Here is a 21,090-nt window from a genome sequence, read left to right on the forward strand (position 1 = left end):
CTCGTGTTAGGGCAGCACAGAGAATGTGACAGGTAGGGAAAACAGCAAAGCATCTCTTATCGTTCTCAGAGTCGCTTTCGTTAGAGGGGAAGCTCTGGGACCTGTCTCAGAGCTGCTGCAGAATAAGAAGGGTTCGAGTCAGCCTTCCTCCTGCTGACAATGAAGGCCTCAGTTTTCCCTCCAGAGGCAGCCCCTTTTCCTCCTAACTCCATGAAATGTCTTTCTGGAAGGTGCAGCTGGAGCACCCTGCACCTGCACTCCAGCCAGCCCTGCACCCACATCTGTACATGCCAGGCAATGCTGAGAACCGGGCAGGGAGGGAGGGGACGGACGTGTCTGCACAGAACCCTGCACCTGCTGGGAAGAACTCAGTGTCATCAGCTATGGCCTGGGTCAAAGCACCTTTGTTTTGGGCATTCAAAGGTCAGTGAAGGGTTGAGTGAAAGGGAAGGAGAAAGACAGAGAAACAAAAAATATCAATGGAAGGAAGAAAGAGAAGGAGAAAGAAAAAGAGGAAGAAGACAGGAGGAAATAGAGAAAGGAATTAAGGAAGGAAAGAAGGAAGCATAATAGGAGGGAAGAAGGAGTGACACAGAGAGAGAGGGAGGGAGGCAGTAAGAAAGGAAGGAAGCAGAGAACAAGACAGAAAAGAGGGAAGGAAGGAGAGAGAAAGGAAGCAGAGAAGAAAGGAGGGAGGAAGAAAAAAGGGAGAAAGGAGGGAAGAAGGGAGGAAGGGAAGGATGAAAAAAGAAAAAAAAAGGAAGGAAGCAAAGAAGGAAGGGAGGTAGGAAGCAAAGAGGGAAAGGAGGAAGGAAGGAGAGAGAGAAAGAAAAAAAAAGAAGAGAAACAAAGAACCAAAGAGACGGAAGGATGGGAGGGAGGGAGGGAGGGAGGAAGGAAGGAAGGAAGGAAGGAAGGGAGGCAGGGAGGGAGGGAGGAAGGAAGGAAGGGAGGAAGGGAGGAAGGGAGGCAGGGAGGGAGGGAGGAAGGAAGGAAGGAAGGGAGGAAGGGAGGAAGGAAGGGAGGAAGGGAGGAAGGAAGGGAGGAAGGGAGGAAGGAAGGGAGGAAGGGAGGAAGGAAGGGAGGAAGGGAGGAAGGAAGGAAAAAAGGGAGGCAAAAGGAAGGAATGGAGGAAAAAAGAGAAGATAAGAGGAAGGAAGGGAGGGAGGAATTTATTCCTCAGAGCCTTTGGTGCATTTACCAATTCTGGTTCTGCCCCTATTTGATCAAATATCTGTGGTGACTCTGAGAATTCTGATTTCTAAGATAAGGTAGATATTGTGAATTTGAAATAGCAAATCCCTTTTGTGTCATTCAAACCACGATTTCCTTTTTGTTAGAGCTCCTGTTCTCCAGATAGCACCCAGGGCACACAGAGATATTTGCCTGTGACTCTTCAAAGAGCTTCAGAAAGCTGTTCCCTCTGAACTCCACACTTAACTTGTATTAGACGTGCTGGGCTTTGCAGAAGAGACACACACAGGGCTTCCCTTTGTCCTTGGGACGGGTCCCCTGTGCTGTCTGCAAGGAAACTACCTAACGCTCCACTGCCAGGAGCAGAGGGCAGCAGGAATGGCATCACCCGGGATGTCTCCTAGGGAGGAGGCTAGCAGGGCTTGGGCGGCAAACGCTCAGCTCTCTGCAAGGCACGCAGAGGCTCGTTCGCCTTCTGTAAATGTTGCTATTTGAATGCAGACGCTGTTGGTAGATCCTTGAGATGTGCTGAGAGAGATCTGAGGGCACATGTATTTATTTTAGCACCATCCACATCTTAGGGCAGAAACTCACACTCAGGGAAGTGGCTGGCAAGTAAAGAGACTCCTAGCTGAGCTTCCCAAGGAGAGTTTCCACGCCCCAAAGTTGTGGAAGAGGGGACGGAGTAATGCTGTGGTCAAAGAGAAATTCAGAGACTTCTGCCCAGGCTCAGCTGCCTTCCTGGAAGAATGTTCTGAACATTCTACAAAGGCAACACTTCCTCTCCATACCTCTGCTCCAGCCACCCAGGGATCCTGCTGCTTCTGCCACGATGTCCCCTGCCTCTTGCCTCTCTGTACCTGCTGCTTGCTCCTTCTGGAATGTTCTGGAAAATAGGTTTCGGGGCTGGATGTTTTCTGGGATGCTGACTCACATGCAAATCATAGGGTGATATAATGTGTGCATGTGTGTGTGTGCACAGATATGCATAGGTACGCATGTATGTGGATGTGTGTGTACTTGTGGGTAGATGTGTATTGTATGATTGTATGTGCATGTCTGTATGTATATGTGCACGTGCATGAATGCACATGTTAATGGGTACGTGTGTGTATTCATGCATGTGTTTGGATAAATATATGTGCATGCATGTGTGTGGGGGCGCAGATGTGTGGGTATGTGCCTGCGTGTGTTTGCACATGTGTATATGTATGCATGCATGTGAATGTGTACTTGTGAGATGTGTATTGTATGAGTGTATGTGCATGTCCGTATGTATATGGATATGTGTGAGTATATGTATGTACATGCATGTGCATGAATGCACATGTGAATATGTGCATGTGTGTATAGGAATATGTGTATTTGCATAAATATGTGTGCATGTGTGTTTGCTCATGCACATGTGCACACATGCATGTGGGCACAGATGTGTGGATATACGCATGTCTGTGTGCATGGGTTTGCACGTGTATATGTGCATGTGTGTGCATGTGTGTCTATGCATGTGAAGGTGTGTGTGCATTTATGCACGTGAGCATGTGTGCACATACTACGCATGTGTGGGAGGGGTGCAGGTGCGTGCATGTGTTTGCATCTATGTGTGTATTTGTACATGTGTGCATGTATATGTGTGCATGAGTGTGCCAGGCTGGTCTCAAACTCCTGACCTCATGATTCGCCCATGTCAGCCTCCAAAAGTGCTGGGATTACAGGCATGAGCCACCGCGCCCGACCCAAGAATCTGCATTTCTAACGAGCTCCCAGAGGCTGCTGGTCTCAGAGACCACGCTGGGAACCCCACTCATTCTAGCTTCTTATGCAGCTCTGCAAACTATACACCATGGGCAAAATTCAGCCTGTACCTGTTTCTGTACAGGCTACTAGCTAAGAATGGTTTTATACTCTTCAAGTGTTGTTAAGAAAAAGAAAGAAAGAAAGAAATATGCCAAAGAGACTAGAGGTGACCCACAAAGACTAAAACACTTCCTATCTGGCCGACCCCCTGTACAGAGCAAGGAACTGTGGCTTCGCGGCAGAATTTTATTATCTGCCCCTGTGCAGCTGTGGCTGACAGGCGCTGTCTTCCACACATTCTCGGAATGATGAAGTGGGCTTGCTTGGTGACGCCTTGTGCAGGGAAATGAAAGTTGCCTTCTGAATACACAAGACGGTCCTGTAAATCATGCTCCCTGTGGCTTAAATAGCACATCCTGTTTTATCTACAGCTTTTTTTTTTTTTTTTAATGACAATCTTTAGAGACTGGCAAGAGGACAGAAGATGTATCAATGTGAACCCAAATCCAAGAATGCAGTGTGTTCCCTTTTGACAGACACAAGAGCGTCTTTGAAGTCCCAGACGCCCGCCGGGGGGCGCTGGGGAGACGGTGCAGCAACATTTATCGTAAAATCTGCATCAAGCCACTCTTGAGTCCTGGAGAGTGTTGGAGCTGCAAGCTACAGAAACCATTTCAACTTCATTCAGTCCAATGAATGTTTATTAAATGCTCACCCGTATTTTGCCAGCTCTTGGGGCAAAGGAAGAGAATTTCAGAAATAACCCCTGCTGCCCGGGAGCTTCCAATAGACATGGGCAGTGGGTGGATGGTGAGGCACAAGTGCAGGAAAAAAAAAGATGAAACACACACAAAATAGAAGATAGAGTTTCAAGTGTACTAAATAGAGCCACAAGCAATATAGTCAGAGAGAGGAATGAATGGCTCATAATTACATAATTACACAGAGCTTTACAGTGGAGAAAATGGTTTCCCATATATTCTGTCGGCAATGTTCACAACACTCTTATGTGATATTATTATCCAGAATTAACAAATTAGAAAAATGAGAGGCATAGCAGGGAAGGAGAGGAGAAGGGAGCTGTTGCAGGAAATAGCCACTGCCTGATTCTTCCAGGGACCCCTCCCTCATCATCTCCCTTCTTTCTCTGCTTTGCTATCATGAGCCCTGATCCATGCACACAACTGGATCCATGCACATGCATTCAATATCTCCCTCCCAGCCTTCACCCATGCACACAGCCCTGATCCATGCACACAGCTGCATCCATGCATGTGCGTTCAATATCTCCCTCCCTGCCTTCACCCATGCACACAGCCCTGATCCACGCACACAGCTGGATCCATGCACGTGCGTTCAATATCTCCCTCCCTGCCTTCACCCATGCACACAGCCCTGATCCATGCACACAGCTGGCTCCATACACGTGCATTCAGCATCTGCCTCCCTGCCTTCATCCATGCACACAGCCCTGGTCCATGCACACAGCCCTGATCCATGCACACAGCTGGCTCCACACATATGCATTCTGCAGCTGCCTCCCTGCCTTCATCCATGCACATAGCCCTGATCCATGCACACAGCCCTGATCCATGCACACAGCTGGCTCCATACATATGCATTCTGCAGCTGCCTTCCTGCCTTCATCCATGCACACAGCCCTGATCCATGCACACAGCCCTGATCCATGCACACAGCTGGCTCCATACATATGCATTCTGCAGCTGCCTCCCTGCCTTCATCCATGCACACAGCCCTGATCCATGCACACAGCTGGCTCTATACACATGCATTCTGCAGCTGCCTCCCTGCCTTCATCCATGCACACAGCCCTGATCCATGCACACAGCTGGCTCCATACACATGCATTCTGCAGCTGCCTCGCTGCCTGCATCCATGCACACAGCCCTGATCCATGCACACAGCTGGCTCCATGCACGTGCGTTCAGCATCTGCCTCCCTGCCTGCATCCATGCACACAACCCTGATCCATGCACACAGCCCTGATCCATGCACATGCATTCAATATTTCCCTCCCTGCCTTCATCCATGCACACAGCCCAGATCCATGCACACAGCTAGACCCACACACACGCATTCAGTACCTCCTTCCCTGCCTTCCAGGCACAGAGCCCTGATCCATGCACACAGCTGTTGTAGGTTTTTTGCAGTAGTATTCAGAACAGCAAAGATATGCAACCAACCTAAGTGTCTGTCAGCAGAGGACTGGCTAAGATAAAGAAAGTACAGTATAGTATATACACACCATGGAATATTATGCAGTCATATCAAAGAATGAAATCATGTCTCTTGAAGTGACATGGACAAACACTGCACGTTTCCACTTTTTATTATTTTACTTTTTATTTTTTGAGACGGAGTCTCACTCTGTCGCCCAGGCTGGAGTGCAGTGGCGCGATCCCGGCTTACTGCAGTCTCCACCTCCCGTGTTCAAGCGATTCTCCTGCCTCAGCTTCCCGAGTAGCTGGGACTACAGGCGTGTGCCACCACGCTGAGCTAATTTTTGTATTTTTAGTAGAGACAGGGTTTCACCATATTGGTCAGGCTGGTCTTGAACTCATGACCTCAGGTGATCCACCCGCCTCAGCCTCCCAAAGTGCTGGGATTACAGGCGTGATCCACCATGCCCGGCCTGTTTCCACTTTCTAAGGTCCCTAGAGTCGTCAGACTCATCAAGACAGAAGGCAGAATGGTGTTGCTAGGAGCTAGGAACAGCAGGGAAATTGGAAGTTGTATTTTAATGGAAACAGAGCTTCAGTTTGAAAAGCGGGCCATTCTCCTAACAAACAACTCAGATACTGAAAGTCAAACACTGATCCTGCCATGTTCTCACTTGCAGGTGGGAGTTCACCAGTGGGTCTACACAGACACAGAGGGTGGATTGACGATGAGGACCCTGAAAGGTGGGAGGTTGGCAGGAGGTGGAGGATGAAAAAAATCACCTACAGGTATAGTATTCACAGCTGGGGTGAGGGGTTCACTAGAAGCCTGGACTTCACCGCTGTGCAATGTCTCCATGCAAGAAATCCGCACCTGTACTCCTTAAATTTATAATAAATAAGTGAATCAATAAATACATATGCCGGGCTGGGTGCGGTGGCTTACACCTGTCATCCCAGCACTTTGGGAGGCCGAGGCCGGCGGATCACAAGGTCAAGAGATCAAGACCATCCCGGCCAACATGGTGAAACCCCATCTCTATTAAAAATATAAAAATTAGCTGGGTGTGGTGAGACATGCCTATAATCCCAGCTACTCGGGAGGCTGAGGCAGGAGAATCGCTTGAACCCGGGAGGCAGGTGTTGCAGTGAGCCAAAATCATGCCACTACACTCCAGCCTGGGCAACAGAGCATCGCAGAAAAAAAAAAAAAAAAGGAAACAAAAAAAGAAATCCGCACCTGTACTCTTTAAATTTATAATAAATAAGCAAATCAATAAATACATAAGCCAGGACGGGCACGGTGGCTCACACCTGTCATCCCAGCACTTTGGGAGGCCGAGGCGGGTGGATCACGAGGTCAAGAGATCAAGACCATCCTGGCCAACATGGTGAAACCCCGTCTCTATTAAAAATATAAAAATTAGCTGGGTGTGGTGGGACATGCCTATAATCCCAGCTACTCGGGAGGCTGAGGCAGGAGAATCACTTGAACCTTGGACACAGGGGTTGCAGTGAGCCGAGATCGCGCCATTGTACTCCAGCCTGGGTGACAGGGCGAGACTCCGTCTCAAAAAAAAAAAATAAATAAATAAAATAAATAAATCCGCACCTGTACTCCTTAAATTTATAATAAATAAGAGAATCAATAAATACATAAGCCAATTGGTGAGATGACCCATAAAGACAAACAAAGCTTTGTGAGGGGAAAGCAAGCGCCCAGGAGAAGCCCTGTCTTCGGAGGTTTTGGCGCAGGCCTGAATGAAGGGAAGGAGAGGGACTGGATACCCGGGGGAAGGGCACGCGTGGAGGAGGAAACAGCCAGGGCTGAGGCCTGCACATTGCAGGGAAAGGGTGAAGTCCCTGGTGGCTCTACCTGGAGCAATTTCTTCTTATTTTTTCTTTTTTTGAGATGAAGTTTCACTCTTGTCACCCAGGCTGGAGTGCAGTGGCGCGATCTCAGCTCACCGCAACCTCCTGCTCCCGGGTTCAAGCGATTCTCCTGCCTCAGCCTCCCGAGTAGCTGGGATTACAGGCGTCCGCCACCATGCCTGGCTAATTTCTGTATTTTTAGTAGAGACGGGGTTTCACCACGTTGGCCAGGCTGTTCTCGAACTCCTGGCCTCATGTGATCCACCCGCCTCAGCATCCCAAAGTACTTGGATGACAGGCGTGAGCCACTGCGCCCGGCCACCTGGAGCATTTTCAGTGGAGCACGGGGAACTGGAAGCGAATTGTATGAGCAATTCCTGTATGGGGATTTGCTGCAGCGGAGACTGTAGTCAGGGACAGTCCCCAGGGGAAATAGAAGGTCCAGAGAGGGTGGTTAGATTTGTTTATTAATAAAAAAAAAAGAAATGGGGGGGCTGGGTATGGTGTCCCATGCCTGTAATCCCAGCACTTCGGCAGCCTGAGGCAGGCGGCTCACTTGAGACTGTGAGTTCGATATCAGCCTGAGTAACATCAAAACCCCGTCTCTACTGAAAATGTAAAAATTAGCCAGGCGTGCTGGGAGGTAGCCGAGGTCCCAGCTACCCAGGAGGATGAGGCCGAATTGCTTGAACCCAGGAGGCGGAGGTTGCAGTGAGCCGAGATCGCGCCACTGCACTCCAGCCTGGGCAACAGAGAGAGGTTCCATCTTAAAAAAAATAAAAATAAAAAAATTCCCAGTACCTGCATCCTTGACTTGATTAATTAACCTGTCACCCTCTCAGCACATCAATCCAAGTTCCAATCAACCCTAAGACACACTTTCATTAGACTGCATGGCGGATACAAATACATGCTTAAGACAAGCAATGATACGAGTGGTCTACTTCATGGTGAAGTGGGCGCAGTCTACACTGCAAATTTGTTCATTTTGATGGCAGGCCTGATCACATGATTTCAAAGTGGTCAGGACTTGCTGGACATGAGCCCTGTATGGTGGAGCTGATACACTCAGCATTTACAATAGCTTTCTTTTTTTTTTTTTTTTTTTTTTTTTTTGAGATGGAGTTTCGCTCTTGTCACCCAGGCTGGAGTGCAGTGGCACGATCTGGGCTCACCACAATTTCCGCCCCTGGGTTCAAGCGATTCTCCTGCCTCAGCCTCCTGAGTAGCTGGGATTACAGGTGACTGCCACCACGCCTGGCTAATTTCTGTATTTTTAGTAGAGACGGGGTTTCTCCATGTTGGTTAGGCTGGTCTTGAACTCCCAACCTCACGTGATCCTCCCCGTCAGCCTCCCAAAGTGTTGGGATTACAGGCGTGAGCCACCACTCCCAGCCGATAGCTCTTTTTTGTAACACCCATTGATCTTGAGACAACTGGGGTGGGAAGAGAGGTAATAGCCACGTTCATGTGCTCCCTAGGAGGGGTATACATTGTAGGGGGTTACTGAGTTTCATTGATGAAGCTGCAAGGAGCTTCCTAGAGGTGTGAAGAGCACACATGCCCTCTGAAATACTAAGCTACTCTCCTACGGAGGCTGAGACCATCTGCATGTCTCAGCATGAAGAATGGCTTGATGCATTTGTATACAGGACAAATCAACCCTCTCATCTTTATAAATGCACAAATCATAATCCCAACACTTTGGGAGGCCACAGCAGGAGGATCGCTTGGGGCTAGGAACTGGAGACCCGGCTGGACAACATAGCAAGACCCCGGCTCTACCAAAAAATTTAAAAAAATTAGCCAGGTGTGCTGGTGCATTCGTGTGGTCCCAGCTACTCAGGAAGTGGAGGTGGGGTGATCGTTTCAGTCCAGCAGGTCGAGGCTGCTGTGAGCTGTGATTGTGCCACTGCACTCCAGCCTGGGCAACAGGGCGAGACCCCATCTCAAAAACAAACCAATCAACCTCCTAGTTTTTCTTCTGGTACTGACTGGTCGCCCAGATTACTGGCTGTGAATTTGGAATTGAGTCCATGTGTTCTGATGAAACAGAGGATAGAGGTTTCAGAGTGACATACAACCATGCCCTCAGATGATATGAAACATCACAGAGATATGTATGTCACACAAATTCTCCCCAGGGACCCTGGACAGATCCTGCAAGGTTTTTCTTCTTTCTTTCTTTCTTTTTTTTTTTTTTTTTTTTGAGACGGAGTTTCACTCTTGTCACCCAGGCTGGAGTGCAATGGCACCATCTCGGCTTACTGCAACCTCCGCCTCCTGGGTTCCAGCGATTCTCCTGCCTCAGCCTCCCGAGTAGCTGGAATGACACGCACGCGCCACCACACTCGGCTAATTTTTTTTTTTAATAGAGATGGTGTTTCACCATGTTTGACAGGCTGGTCTCGAACTCCTGACCTCAAGTAATCCGCTCACCTCTGCCTCCCAAAGTGCTGAGATTACAGGCATGAGACATGGCACCCAGCTGATCTTCCAAGTCTTAATATACAATGCATGCATGCATGCATACACACTAGTAAATAATACATACACAGCAATACAGAATTATCATTACAAAGACAGCATCAAGCTACTGCAGCTGTATAGCCTTTTCTTTAAAATTCTTACATTATTTTAATTTCATTTCCAGGCTAATGCTTATTCTTCTGCTCTATAATTTTAAAGTTTCCACAATGTTGTCTCTTATGTAAAGGCAGTATCACTCAAGCAATGCCCCATGGTTATTTTTAATCCAAATTTGCAGACAATGATCAAAGGATTAAAGAATGATTCATGTGGCTAAAGTTCCAGTTTGCTTGTAAAATATTTAGAGAGAAATAATGTCAAAGCCAGCCATGGTGGCTCATGCCTGTCATCCCAGCACTTTGGGAGGCAGAGGTGGGAGAATCACTTGAGGCCAGGATTTCAAGGTTGCAGCCAGTGACTGTGTCATAATCCCAGTGCACAAGACCAACCTGGGCGAACAGCAAGATGCCGTCTCTACAAAAAAAAAAAAATGAACTGCAGCCAGGGTGACAGAGCAAGACCTGGTGTCTAAAAAATTTAAAAGAGGCCGGGTGCGGTGGCTCACGCCTGTAATCCCAGCACTCTGGGAGGCCAAGGCAGGTGGATCACGAGGTCAGGAGATCAAGACCATCCTGGCCAACACGGTGAAACCCCGTCTCTACTGGAAAAAAAAAAAAAAAAAAAAAATTAGCCAGACGTGGTGGTGGGCACCTGTGGTCCCATTTACTCGGGAGGCTGAGGCAGCAGAACGGCATGAACCTGGGAGGCGGAGCTTGCAGTGAGCTGAGATCCTGCCAACGCACTCCAGCCTGGGCAACAGAGCGAGACTCAGTCTCAAAAATAAAATAAAATAAAATAAAATAAAAAAACAGCAAATGCTCTCCTTGGATACTGAAGTCACTCTCTGAGGGATTCATTGGGGTTTTATAAGGATGAAATGTATCCTAGTGTTGGTGTATTGCTAGCGAATACTTAGTGCTTAATAAAATAACTAATATTTTGAAATTCCTTTGCTTGAGGAATTAGAGATGTGAAGAACAACAGATCAGAAAGCAAACTGCAAAATAAGGGATGTACAGCTGGGCGCGGTGGCTCACGCCTGTAATCCCAGCACTTAGGGAGGCCGAGGCGGGCAGATCACCCGAAGTCAGGAGTTCGAGACCAGCCTGGGCAACATAGTGAAACCCCGTCCCTACTAAAAACACACGTAGCCAGGCTTGATGGCAGGTGCCTGTAGTCCCAGCTACTCAGGAGGCTGAGGCAGGAGAATCACTTGAACCCGGGAGGCGGAGGTTGCAGTGAGCTGAGATCGCGCCAGTGCACTGCAGCCTGGTGACAGAGCGAGACTCTATCTCAAAAAAAAAAAGAAAAAGAAAAAAAGAAATTCCTTTGCTTGAGGAACGAGAGACTCGAAGAACAACTGATAAGAAAGCAAACTGCAAAATAAGGGAAGTAATTAATCCCCTCAAAAAGTCCACATTGGGGGCGGGCAGCTCATATCATGACAGACTTTCAGACGAAATCAAGAACAATGCCAGGAGTCCAACAGGGAGAAAAGGGAATTTGTAACCAAGCTCATTAATTCCAAAGCTTGATGAAACAGACAATTACCTAAAGGGAAAAGCTGCCTAAACTGACTCAGAAAGAGGTGGGAAACTTCAACAAGCAGTAGACGCCCAAGGAATTTTGAAAGCTGAGTTAGAATCGCTCTTCCGAAAATTCCTCAACGCACGCGGTTTTGAAGGTGAATCGTGGCGGTGTTTCAAAAGCAGACACTTTTAAAAATGCTAATTAGACGATTCTGCAATGCAAAGGGAGAAACAGAAAAGCTTCTCAAGGTTCTTTGTTTTGTAAACAAATTATTAAAACTTTAGTATCCCGACTTGAGATAGATAGGAAAGAAAGTAAATCTATAGCTCCCAGATACATATCACTTCAAAAGACCTCAAGGGGGACAGGCACGGTGGCTCACTACTGTATCCCAGCACTTTGGGAGACCGAGGCGGGCAGATTACTTGAGGTAGGTCAGGAGTTCGAGACCAGCTTGGCCAACGTGGCGAAACCCTGTCTTTACTAAAAATACAAAAACTAGCCGGGCATGGTGGCGCACACCTGTAATCCCAGCTACTCAGGAGGCTGAGGCAGGAGAATCACTTGAACCCGGGAGGCAGAGGCTGCAGCGAGCCGAGATCACACAACGGCACTCCAGCCTGGGTGATAGAGCTAGACTCCATCTCAAACAAACAAACAAAAAAACTCAAGGGAATGGCTGGGGCATGAAATCTTGCAGTGCTTAAGAAGTTAATGCGTCATGACAAGGAAGATCATTGCAGAAATGTGGGAGCATTCAGTTGCTGGGTGTTAAAAACCAATCCCCCAAAGTACGGTGCTTTGTCCTGCTGAACTGAAGAAGCCTCAAGATCTCTCTAACCTCCCCCTCCTGGTTCCTCTGTGTCTCCCGATGCACAGGATGAAGTTGTTCTCTGAAGTTCCCTGAAGTCTGGACATGTCAAAGAAGGAAAAATGACCAGTGTCCCCTTCTCTGAGTTTCTGAAACCACATCGCGGAGGAAAGACTGATGTCTGTCAACAGCCCTGCAGAGACTCCTCATAAACCACTGTCTGTTCTGAGGGTTCCACAGCCTCTGTCCCTGCAGAGACTCGTCATAAACCATTATCTGAGGCCAGGCGCAGTGGCTCACACCTATCATCCCAGCACTTTGGGAGCCCGAGGCGGGTGGATCACCTGAGGTCCAGAGTTCGTGACCAGCCTGGTCAGCATGATGAAACCCCGTCTCTACTAAAAATACAAAATTAGCCAGGCGTGGTGTCACATGCCTGTAATCCCAGCTACTCGGGAGGCTGAGGCAGGAGAATCGCTTGAACCCAGGAGGCAGAGGTTGCACTGGGCAGAGGTCCCGCCACTGCACTCCAGTCTGGGCAATACAGAACGAAACTCCATCTCAAAAAAAACAAGCAAACAACAATAACAAAAAACATTACTGTTTTCAGGCCACTGTACATTGTTCAAACCCACTGACTTCTCTTAAAAATCATTTACTATTTGGAATCCTATATTCACCCCCAATTCCCCACTCCTGTTCTCCTAAGAAGAAGAGGACACAAGCGTCTGTACCCCTTTGTGTAATGGGGCAATTCCTCTGCCATTCTCCTCCATGGATGACAATACATTTGCCTGTCATTTCCTTTATCCATGTTTCAAAAAGGGCAACTGTATTTTGTGCGTTGATTTTTCAGCAAACCTTCAAATGGCAAAGGGGGATGTTTTTCCCTTGGCCCCTACCACAGCATCCCCAAAGGGTCTCCAGCTCCTAAGAAGATTCATTTATAGGCACTACATAGCTACACAGCGTCACCCACCGAGCTCGAAGACAACCAAGGCTTTGGGGTGAGAATGTACAAATACATCACCAAACCCAAGCACCCAACACCGCACACGCAGCCTGGAAGTCGTTGTGTCAGAGCTGTGTGAACCAGCGTGACTCCATCTTGAATAGGGGCTGGGTAACATGAGGCTGAGACCTGCTGGGCTGCATTCCCAGACGGTTAAGGCATGCTAAGTCGCAGGATGAGATAAGAGGTTGGTACAAGGTACAGGTCATAAAAACCTTGCTGATACAACAGGTTGCAGTAAAGAAGCCGGCCAAAACCCACAAAAAGCAAAATGGCGACAAGAGTGACCTCCGGCTGTCGTCACAGCTACATGCCCACCAGCGCCAGGACAGTTACGAATGCCATGGCAATGTCAGCAAGTTACCCTCTACAGTCTACAAGGGGGAGGCATGAAGAATCCCCCCCTCGTTTATCATATCATCAAGAAATAACTGTAAAAATGGGCAACCAGCAGCCGCTGGGGATGCTTTGTCTGTGGAGGAGCCATTCATTTACTCCTCTACCTTCTCAATAAACTTGCTTCTCTTTCCACCACAGACCCGTCCTGAATTCTTTCTTGCACAAGATCCAAGAACCCTCCCTTGGGGTCTGGACTGGGGATCCCCTTTCCCGTAGCATCTTCAGGTGCAGCCGTGAATCAGAGAAGCAGAAGGGGCTTACCTTGAAAAGCAACCAGCCGAGAAGCTTCTTCGCCAGACGGGTGGCCCAGAACACATGCTTGTAGAGGTCCGTGTTGACCACCCCGGGGTCCACCACGTTGGCGGTCACGTGGCTTCCCTCAGCCGCCAGCAGCCGCTGGAGGTGGTAGGTGAACAGGACAAGGGCCAGCTTGCTCTGTGCATAGGCTGCGTGGGGTGAGTAGCAGGCACTGTGGGGCAAGCAGGAGAAGGTGTCAGAGGCTGACGGCGTTCACGCCTAAGTGCTTCATCCCGGCAGCATCTGTATCTGCGGCCACGGCCACGTCTATACGCAGCCACCTCACCTAGACCCATGTGTGATCATGCCATCTGTTGGCCAGTTTTCCAACACGTGTGGATTTTTCTACTTCACCTTTTTATTATAAACTCATCCCTTAATTGTATTGGCGTCAGAGATGTTAAAATATGTTACTAATTATTTATTTATTTATTTATTTATTTTTGAGACAGAGTCTCACTCTGTCGCCCAGGCTGGAGTGCAGTGGTGCAATATTGGCTCACTGCAACCTCCACCTGCCCGGTTCAAGTGATTCTCCTACCTCAGCCTCCCCAGTAGCTGGGACTACAGGCACCCGCCACCACACCCTGCTAATTTTTTGTATTTTCAGCAAAGATGGAAGTTTTACCATGTTGGCCAGGCTGCTCTCGAACTCCTGACCTCAAGTTATCCACCCGCTTCAGCCTCCCAAAGTGCTGGGATTACAGGCAGGAGCCACTGCGTTTTTTTTTTTTTTTTTTTTGAGACAGATTCTCACTCTGTCACCCAGGCTGCAGTGGCGCAACTCAGCCTCCTGGGTTCAAGCGAATCTCGTGCCTCAACCTCCAGAGTAGCTGGGATTACAGGCTCCCATCACAACGCCTGGCTAATTCTTTGTATTTTTTGTGGGAACAGGGTTTCACCATGTTGGCCAGGCTGGTCTTGAACTCCTGACCTCGGGTGATCCACCCTCCTTGGCCTCCCAAAGTGCTGGGATGACAGGCATGAGCCACCGCGCCTGGCCACATGTGGTCTTCTTGATGAGTCTCAAATCATAAAAGACAACCACACAAGCAATTTGGCAAACTTCCCAAGCTATCATAAATTTTCCTCACATCTACTGCAAGCTCTGTAGTGTGCTAAGCACGTGTTAAACTCTTTGCACCTTGGTTCAAGCAGTTTAGAGAAATGTTTTAGTATCACAGGACATAGTGATAAAAATCGATCCGATAACCGTGGTAAAGTGAATAACGTGCCTCTTTCTCTCTCTGGTAACCTCAATCACCAGAAACACAGAAAACTGGATGTTTCCAGCTTTGCTCCTGTAAATATGTTCTACTTTTTCTATGTATGCCTTAGAAACACTTTTTAAAGAGATGTTATTTGCGGTGTTACATAACGTCCCTTGAAGGCACACAACCACCATAGACTCCTTTTAGAATTTAATGCTAGGCATAGATCATTGGCCTTAGAATTGGCCTCATAGTTCTTTTCAGTAAGACAAGGAGAAGTATTTGAGCAATAATGTTTTTCTTTCCTCTGGGCTCCGAAGATGCCCAGAGGCGATCAATTTGCTACACAATTATCGTAACAACATTTCAAGGTGGCTGAAGGTTCATATCTCTTGCTTCTTTTATATATATACATATTTTTAAATTTTATTTTTATTTATTTATTTTTGAGACAGAGTCTTGCTCTGTCACCCTGGCTGGAGTACAGTGGCGTGATCTCAGCTCACTGCAAGCTCCACCTCTCGGGTTCAAGTGATTCTCCTGCCTCAGCCTCCCAAGTAGCTGGGACTACAGGCGCCCGCCACCTGCCTGGCTAATTTTTGTATTTTTAGTAGAGACGAGGTTTCACCATGTTAGCTAGGATGGTCTCGATCTCCTGACCTCGTGATCTGCCCGCCTCGGCCTCCCAAAGTGCTGGGATTACAGGCATGAGCCACTGTGCCTGGCCTAATTTTCTGAATTAACCACATGGTATATGTATCCTGATGGAAGCTGTGAACGGAAAATATCTGGGCACCCCAAAAGCAGGAAGCTCAAAGGAAAAGTCCAGCTGGAACCTGCTGAAGGCAAACCTGCCTCCCACTCTGTTCAAAGTCACCCCTGTGCTCACTGAGATAGATGCATATCTGATCACCTCCTTTGGGAAGGCTCATCACAAACCCAAAAGAATGTAACCATCTGTGTCTCACCTACCTGTGAGCTGGAAGCCCCCTCCCTGCTTCCAGTTGTCCCTGCCTTTCACGGACTATACTTCTTCTTATTTTTTTGAGACAGAGTTTTGCTCATATTGCCCAGGCTGGAGTGCAGCGGCACAATCTTGGCTCACTGCAACCTCTTTCTCCTGGGTTCAAGCCATTCTCCTGCCTCAGCCTCCCGAGTAGCTGGGATTACCAGCGCCCGCCACCACGCCCGGCTAATTTTTTTGTATTTTTAGTAGACATGGGGTTTCACCATGTTGGCCAGGCTGGTCTCGAACTCCTGACCTCAGGTGATCTGCCTGCCTCGGCCTCCCAAAGTGCTGGGATTACAGGCGTGAGCCACCACACCCACCCCAACATAGCTCTTACCTATATTGATTGATGTCTCCTATCTCCCTAAAATGTATAAAACCAAGCTGTGGCCAGACGCAGTGGCTCACGCCTGTAATCTCAGCACTTTGGGAGGCCAAGGCGGGCGGATCACAAGGTCAGGAGTTTGAGACCAGGCTGGCCAACATGGTGAAACCCTGTCTCTACTAAAAAAAAAAATTAAAAAATTAGCCAGGCATGGTGGCATGTGCCTGTAGTCCCAGCTACTCGGGAGGCTGAGGCAGGATAATTTCTTGAACCTGGGAGGCAGAGGGTGCAATGAGCTGAGATTGCACCACTGCACTCCAGCCTGGGCAAGAGAGTGAGACTCCATCTCAAAAAAAAAAAAACAAAAAAACACACAAACAAAAAAAAACAAGCTGTGACCTGACCACGGTGCACACGTCATCAGGACTTTCTGAGGCTATGTCACAGGCGCACATCCTTAAATGTGGCAAAACAAACTCTAAATTAACTGAGACCTGTCTCAAATTTTCAGGGTTCACAAAGCCATCTCAGATATAGTTTGAATATCAGCATATTTATGCGAAAAAAATAAAGATAAGATCAAAAAGCCTAAAAGAATGTTTAACACATTCAAAAGATCAAAAGAAAGACATCCGTCATCATATGCGTTTCAGAAAAAGCTTCTGAAAATCCAATGCCTCTTACCAACAAAAGCTGTTCCTAAATAAGAATACAATATTGAGGGCTGGGTGCGGTGGCTCATGCCTGTAATCCCAGCGCTTTGGGAGGCTGAGGTGGGCAGATCACCAGGTCATGAGTTTGAGACCATCCTGGTTAACATGGCGAAACCCCATCTCTACTAAAAATACAAAAAATTAGCTGGACGTGCTGGCGGGTGCCTGTAGACCCAACTACGTGGGAGGCTGAGGCAGGAGAATCACTTGAACCCGGGAGGTGGAGGTTGCAGTGAGTCGAGATCACGCCATTGTACTCCAGCCTGGGCGACAGAGTGAAAGTCTGTCAAAAAAAGAAAGAAAGACAGAAAGAGAGAAAGAAAGGAAAGAAAGGAAAGAAAGAAAAAGAAAAGAAAGAAAGAAAGAAAAAAGAGAGAGAAAGAAAATAAAAGGAAAGAAAATTGAAATAAATGAAGTAAACTTTGACCTAAGGATCTGGAGAAGAAAAATGAGAATGCTTTCCCAAGGAAAACACATAAAAGAAAACCAAAAAGATCAAAGCAAATGAGAAATACAGAAAGAAAACAGTGTAAACATAAATGATCCCACTGGGGAACAGAGACTGATGTTGGTTTTTGTTGTTGTTGTTTGAGAAGGAGTCTTGCTCTGTCACCCAGGCTGGAGTGCAGTGGCGCCATCTCAGCTCACTGCAACCTCTGCCTCCTAGGTTCAAGCAATTCTCCTGCCTCAGCCTCCTGAGTAGCTGGGATTACAGGCATACACCACCATGCCCAGATAATTTTTGCATTTTTAGTAGAGACGGGGTTTTATCAGGTTAGCCAGGCTGGTCTCGAACTTCTGACCCCAAGTGATCCACCCACCTTGGCCTTCCAAAGTGCTGGGATTACAGGCGTGAGCCACTGTATGTGGCCCTGGTGTTGGTTTCTAAACCTCCTCTCCCTGTTATAAAATGTCCAATATACACTATATTTTCCAGATGAAAAGTAGAATATTACAATTACAGAGCAGACCCTGAAACTATAAAAAAAAAAAATTAGGGCCGGGTGCAGTGGCTCACACCTCTAATCCCAGCACTTTGGGAGGCCAAGATGGGCGGATCACGAGGTCAGGAGATCGAGACCATCCTGGCTAACATGGTGAAACCTCGTCTCTACTAAAAATACAAAAAATTACCCGGGCATGGTGGTGGGCGCCTGTAGTCCCAGCTACTCGGGAAGCTGAGGAAGGAGAATGGCGTGAACCTGGGAGGCGGAGCTTGCAGTGAGCCGAGATCGCGCCACTGCACTCCAGCCTTGGTGATAGAGTGAAACTCCGTCTCACAAAAAAAAAAAAAAAAAAATTAGATACCCTCTATATTCATGTATTCATTTTTTCATAAAATAAATGAACAAAACCAATAATGCATGCCTATGCTGGGGCTCAGAGAACAGTAACCTAAAAGGAAGACCTCAGAAGCAGCATCAGAAGCAAACCTTTCCTGCTGACCTTCTCCCACCCTCCTGTCTCTCAGACCCATTTCGCCCCAAGGGCACCACAGAAACTGGAATCCTTCTTCCCCAAGGTGGGTCCCGAAAACCAAAGCACCTTCCCCCAAGGCCAGCCAGAAACCCTATAAATAGGACTCTAACTTTCCCTACACCCTGAGTATATAAAAACTGGCCATGAAGAAATTTCCTAGCATTGCGCAGTGGCTCACGGCTATAATCCCGGCACTTTGGGAGGCCAAGGCAGGTGGATCACTTGAGATCAGGAGTTCAAGACCAGCCTGCCCAACACAGTGAAACATCATCTCTACTGAAAATACAAACATTAGGCCGGGCACGGTGGCTCACCTCTGTAATCCCAGCACTCTGGGAGGCCAAGGTGGGCAGACCACAAGGTCAGGAGATCGAGACTATCTTGGCTAATACGGTGAAACCCCGTCTCTACTAAAAATAGAAAAAATTAACTGGGCGTGGTGGTGGGCGCCCATAGTCCTAGCTACTTGGGAGGCTGAGGCAGGAGAATGGTGTGAACCCAGGAGGCAGAGCTTGCAGTGAGCAGAGATTGCGCCACTGCACTCCAGCCTGGGCGACAGAGCGAGACTCTGTCTCAAAAAAAAAAAAAAAAAGGAAAAAAGAAAATACAAACATTAGCCAAGTGTGGTGGCGGGCACCTGTAGTCCCAGCTACTCGGGAGGCTGAGGCAGGAAAATTGCTTGAACCCAGAAGGTGGAGGCTGCAATGAGCCAAGATCGCGCCATTGCACTCCAGCCAGGGCGACAAGAGCAAGACTCTGTCTCAAAAAAAAAAAAAAAAAAAGAAAAAAGAAAAGAAAAAGAAAGAAAAGAAAAGAAAAAGGAAATTCCTTGACCTGCCTTGTTTGAATGTAGGTTCTGCGACCCCCTTCCCAGAGAGGGTCCCACCCCACCCCCAGAAGGAAGGCACACTGCTCAGAGGCCAAAAAAATCTAGACAGGCCTGTCTGTTTCCCCACTCAGACCATCAGCCTTAGATCACACCCTCTTCCTCCAATCCTATTCCTACACGGATTTTGTTCAGACGTCGTTGAACCTAAGCATAAAAATAGACAGTTTCCCCTGTATCTTTGGATCTTCCCTCTGAAGGCTGCTGTATGTATCCATCGAGTAAACTTTGTATGCCTTTTCTCCTATTCATCTGCTTTTGCAAGTTGATTTTTCAGCTTGCAAAATCAGAGGGAATGACCCTCCATCTGTTTTCCTATCACACTGGCAACGTTCCAAGAAGTCATCATTTCCACTGCGAAGAACATGGGGAAAATTGGCCAGACAACCAAAGGAAGGGCGTGCACATACATTTGTACATCTTTTGGGAGAGCAACTTCACAACATGCAATTCAATCTTTAAATCATAAATCTTTTTTTTTTTTTTTTGAGACAGAGTCTTGTTCTGTCGCCCAGGCTAGAGTACAGTGGCACAATCCTGGCTCACTGCAACCACCCCCTCCTGGGTTCACACCATTCTCCTGCCTTAACCTCCTGAGTAGCTGGGACTACAGGCACCTGCCACCATGCCCGGCTAATTTTTTTTTTTTTTTTTGTATTTTTAGTAGAGACGGGGTTTCACCGTGTTAGCCAGGATGGTCTCGATCTCCTGACCTCGTGATGTGCCCACCTCGGCCTCCCAAAGTGCTGGAATGACAGACGTGACGTGAGCCACCGCGCCCGGCCCTTTTTGTGCTTTTTTTTTTTGAGACAGAGTCTCGCTCTGTAGCCCAGGCTGGAGTGCAGTGGCACAATCTCAGCTCACTGCGACCTCTACCTCCCGGGTTCAAGCGATTCTCCTGCCTCAGCCTCTCAAGTAGCTGGGACTACAGGCGCCTACCATCACGCCCAGCTAATTTTTGTATTTGCAGTAGAGATGGGGTGTCACTGTGTTGGCCAGGCCAATCTCGAACTCCTGACTTCAAATGAACCGCCCGCCTTGGCCTCCCAAAGTGCTGGGATTACAAGCGTGAGCCAACGCACCTGGCCTATGAATATCTTTTACTAACATCACTGCTTGAAATTGATCTTAAAAAATTAAACCTTGGGCCAGGCACGGTGGCTCACGTCTGTAATACCAGGACTTTGGGAGGCCAAGGCTGGCAGATCACGAGGTCAGGAGATCAAGACCATCCTGGCTAACACGGTGAAACCCCGTCTCTATTAAAAACACAAAAAATTAGCCAGGAGTGGTGGCGCATGCCTGTAATCCCAGCTACTTGGGAGGCTGTGGCAGGAGAATCACTTGAACCCGGGAGGTGGAGATTGCAGTGAGCCGAGATCACGCCACCGCACTCCACTGCACTCCAGCCTGGGCAACAGAGTGAGACTCCGTCTCCAAAAAAAAAAAAAAAAAATTAAGCATTGATTCAAAAAGTCTTTTCTGGCTGGGTGCAGTGGCTCACATCTGTAATCCCAGCAGCACTTTGGGAGGCAGAGGCGGGCGGATCACCTGATCCTTTCAGGGATTTGAAAGGGTTCTTGGATCTCGTGAGAAAGAACTCTGAGTGGGTCCATAGAGTAAAGTGAAAGCAAGTTTATTATGAAAGTAGAAGAATAAAGAATGTGTACTCCATAGATGGAGCATCCCAAGAGCTGCTGGTGGCCTATTTTTATGGTTATTTCTCTATCATATGCTAAACAAGGGGCGGATTACTCATGAGTTTTCTGGGACAGGGGTGACCAAT

General features: G+C 47.9%; 1 protein-coding gene across 4 annotated transcripts in view; it reads right to left on the bottom strand.

Moving 5' to 3' along the window:
- DHRSX (dehydrogenase/reductase X-linked) overlaps positions 1 to 21,090 on the bottom strand; it is a 294,832-nt gene that overhangs the window by 7,400 nt on the left and 266,342 nt on the right. For 3 of the 4 annotated variants that reach the window (XM_055376339.2, XM_055376338.2, XM_055376341.2), the window contains one exon: positions 13,646 to 13,853. In XM_055376339.2, coding sequence (XP_055232314.1) covers positions 13,646 to 13,853 — 208 coding nt within the window. Of the gene's footprint in view, positions 1 to 10,117; positions 11,374 to 13,645; positions 13,854 to 21,090 lie in introns of those variants that run through there. The other variant, XM_055376340.2, reaches the window with a different exon arrangement.

This window comes from Gorilla gorilla, chromosome X (assembly GCF_029281585.2).
Source record: "Gorilla gorilla gorilla isolate KB3781 chromosome X, NHGRI_mGorGor1-v2.1_pri, whole genome shotgun sequence".
NCBI lineage: Eukaryota > Metazoa > Chordata > Mammalia > Primates > Hominidae > Gorilla > Gorilla gorilla.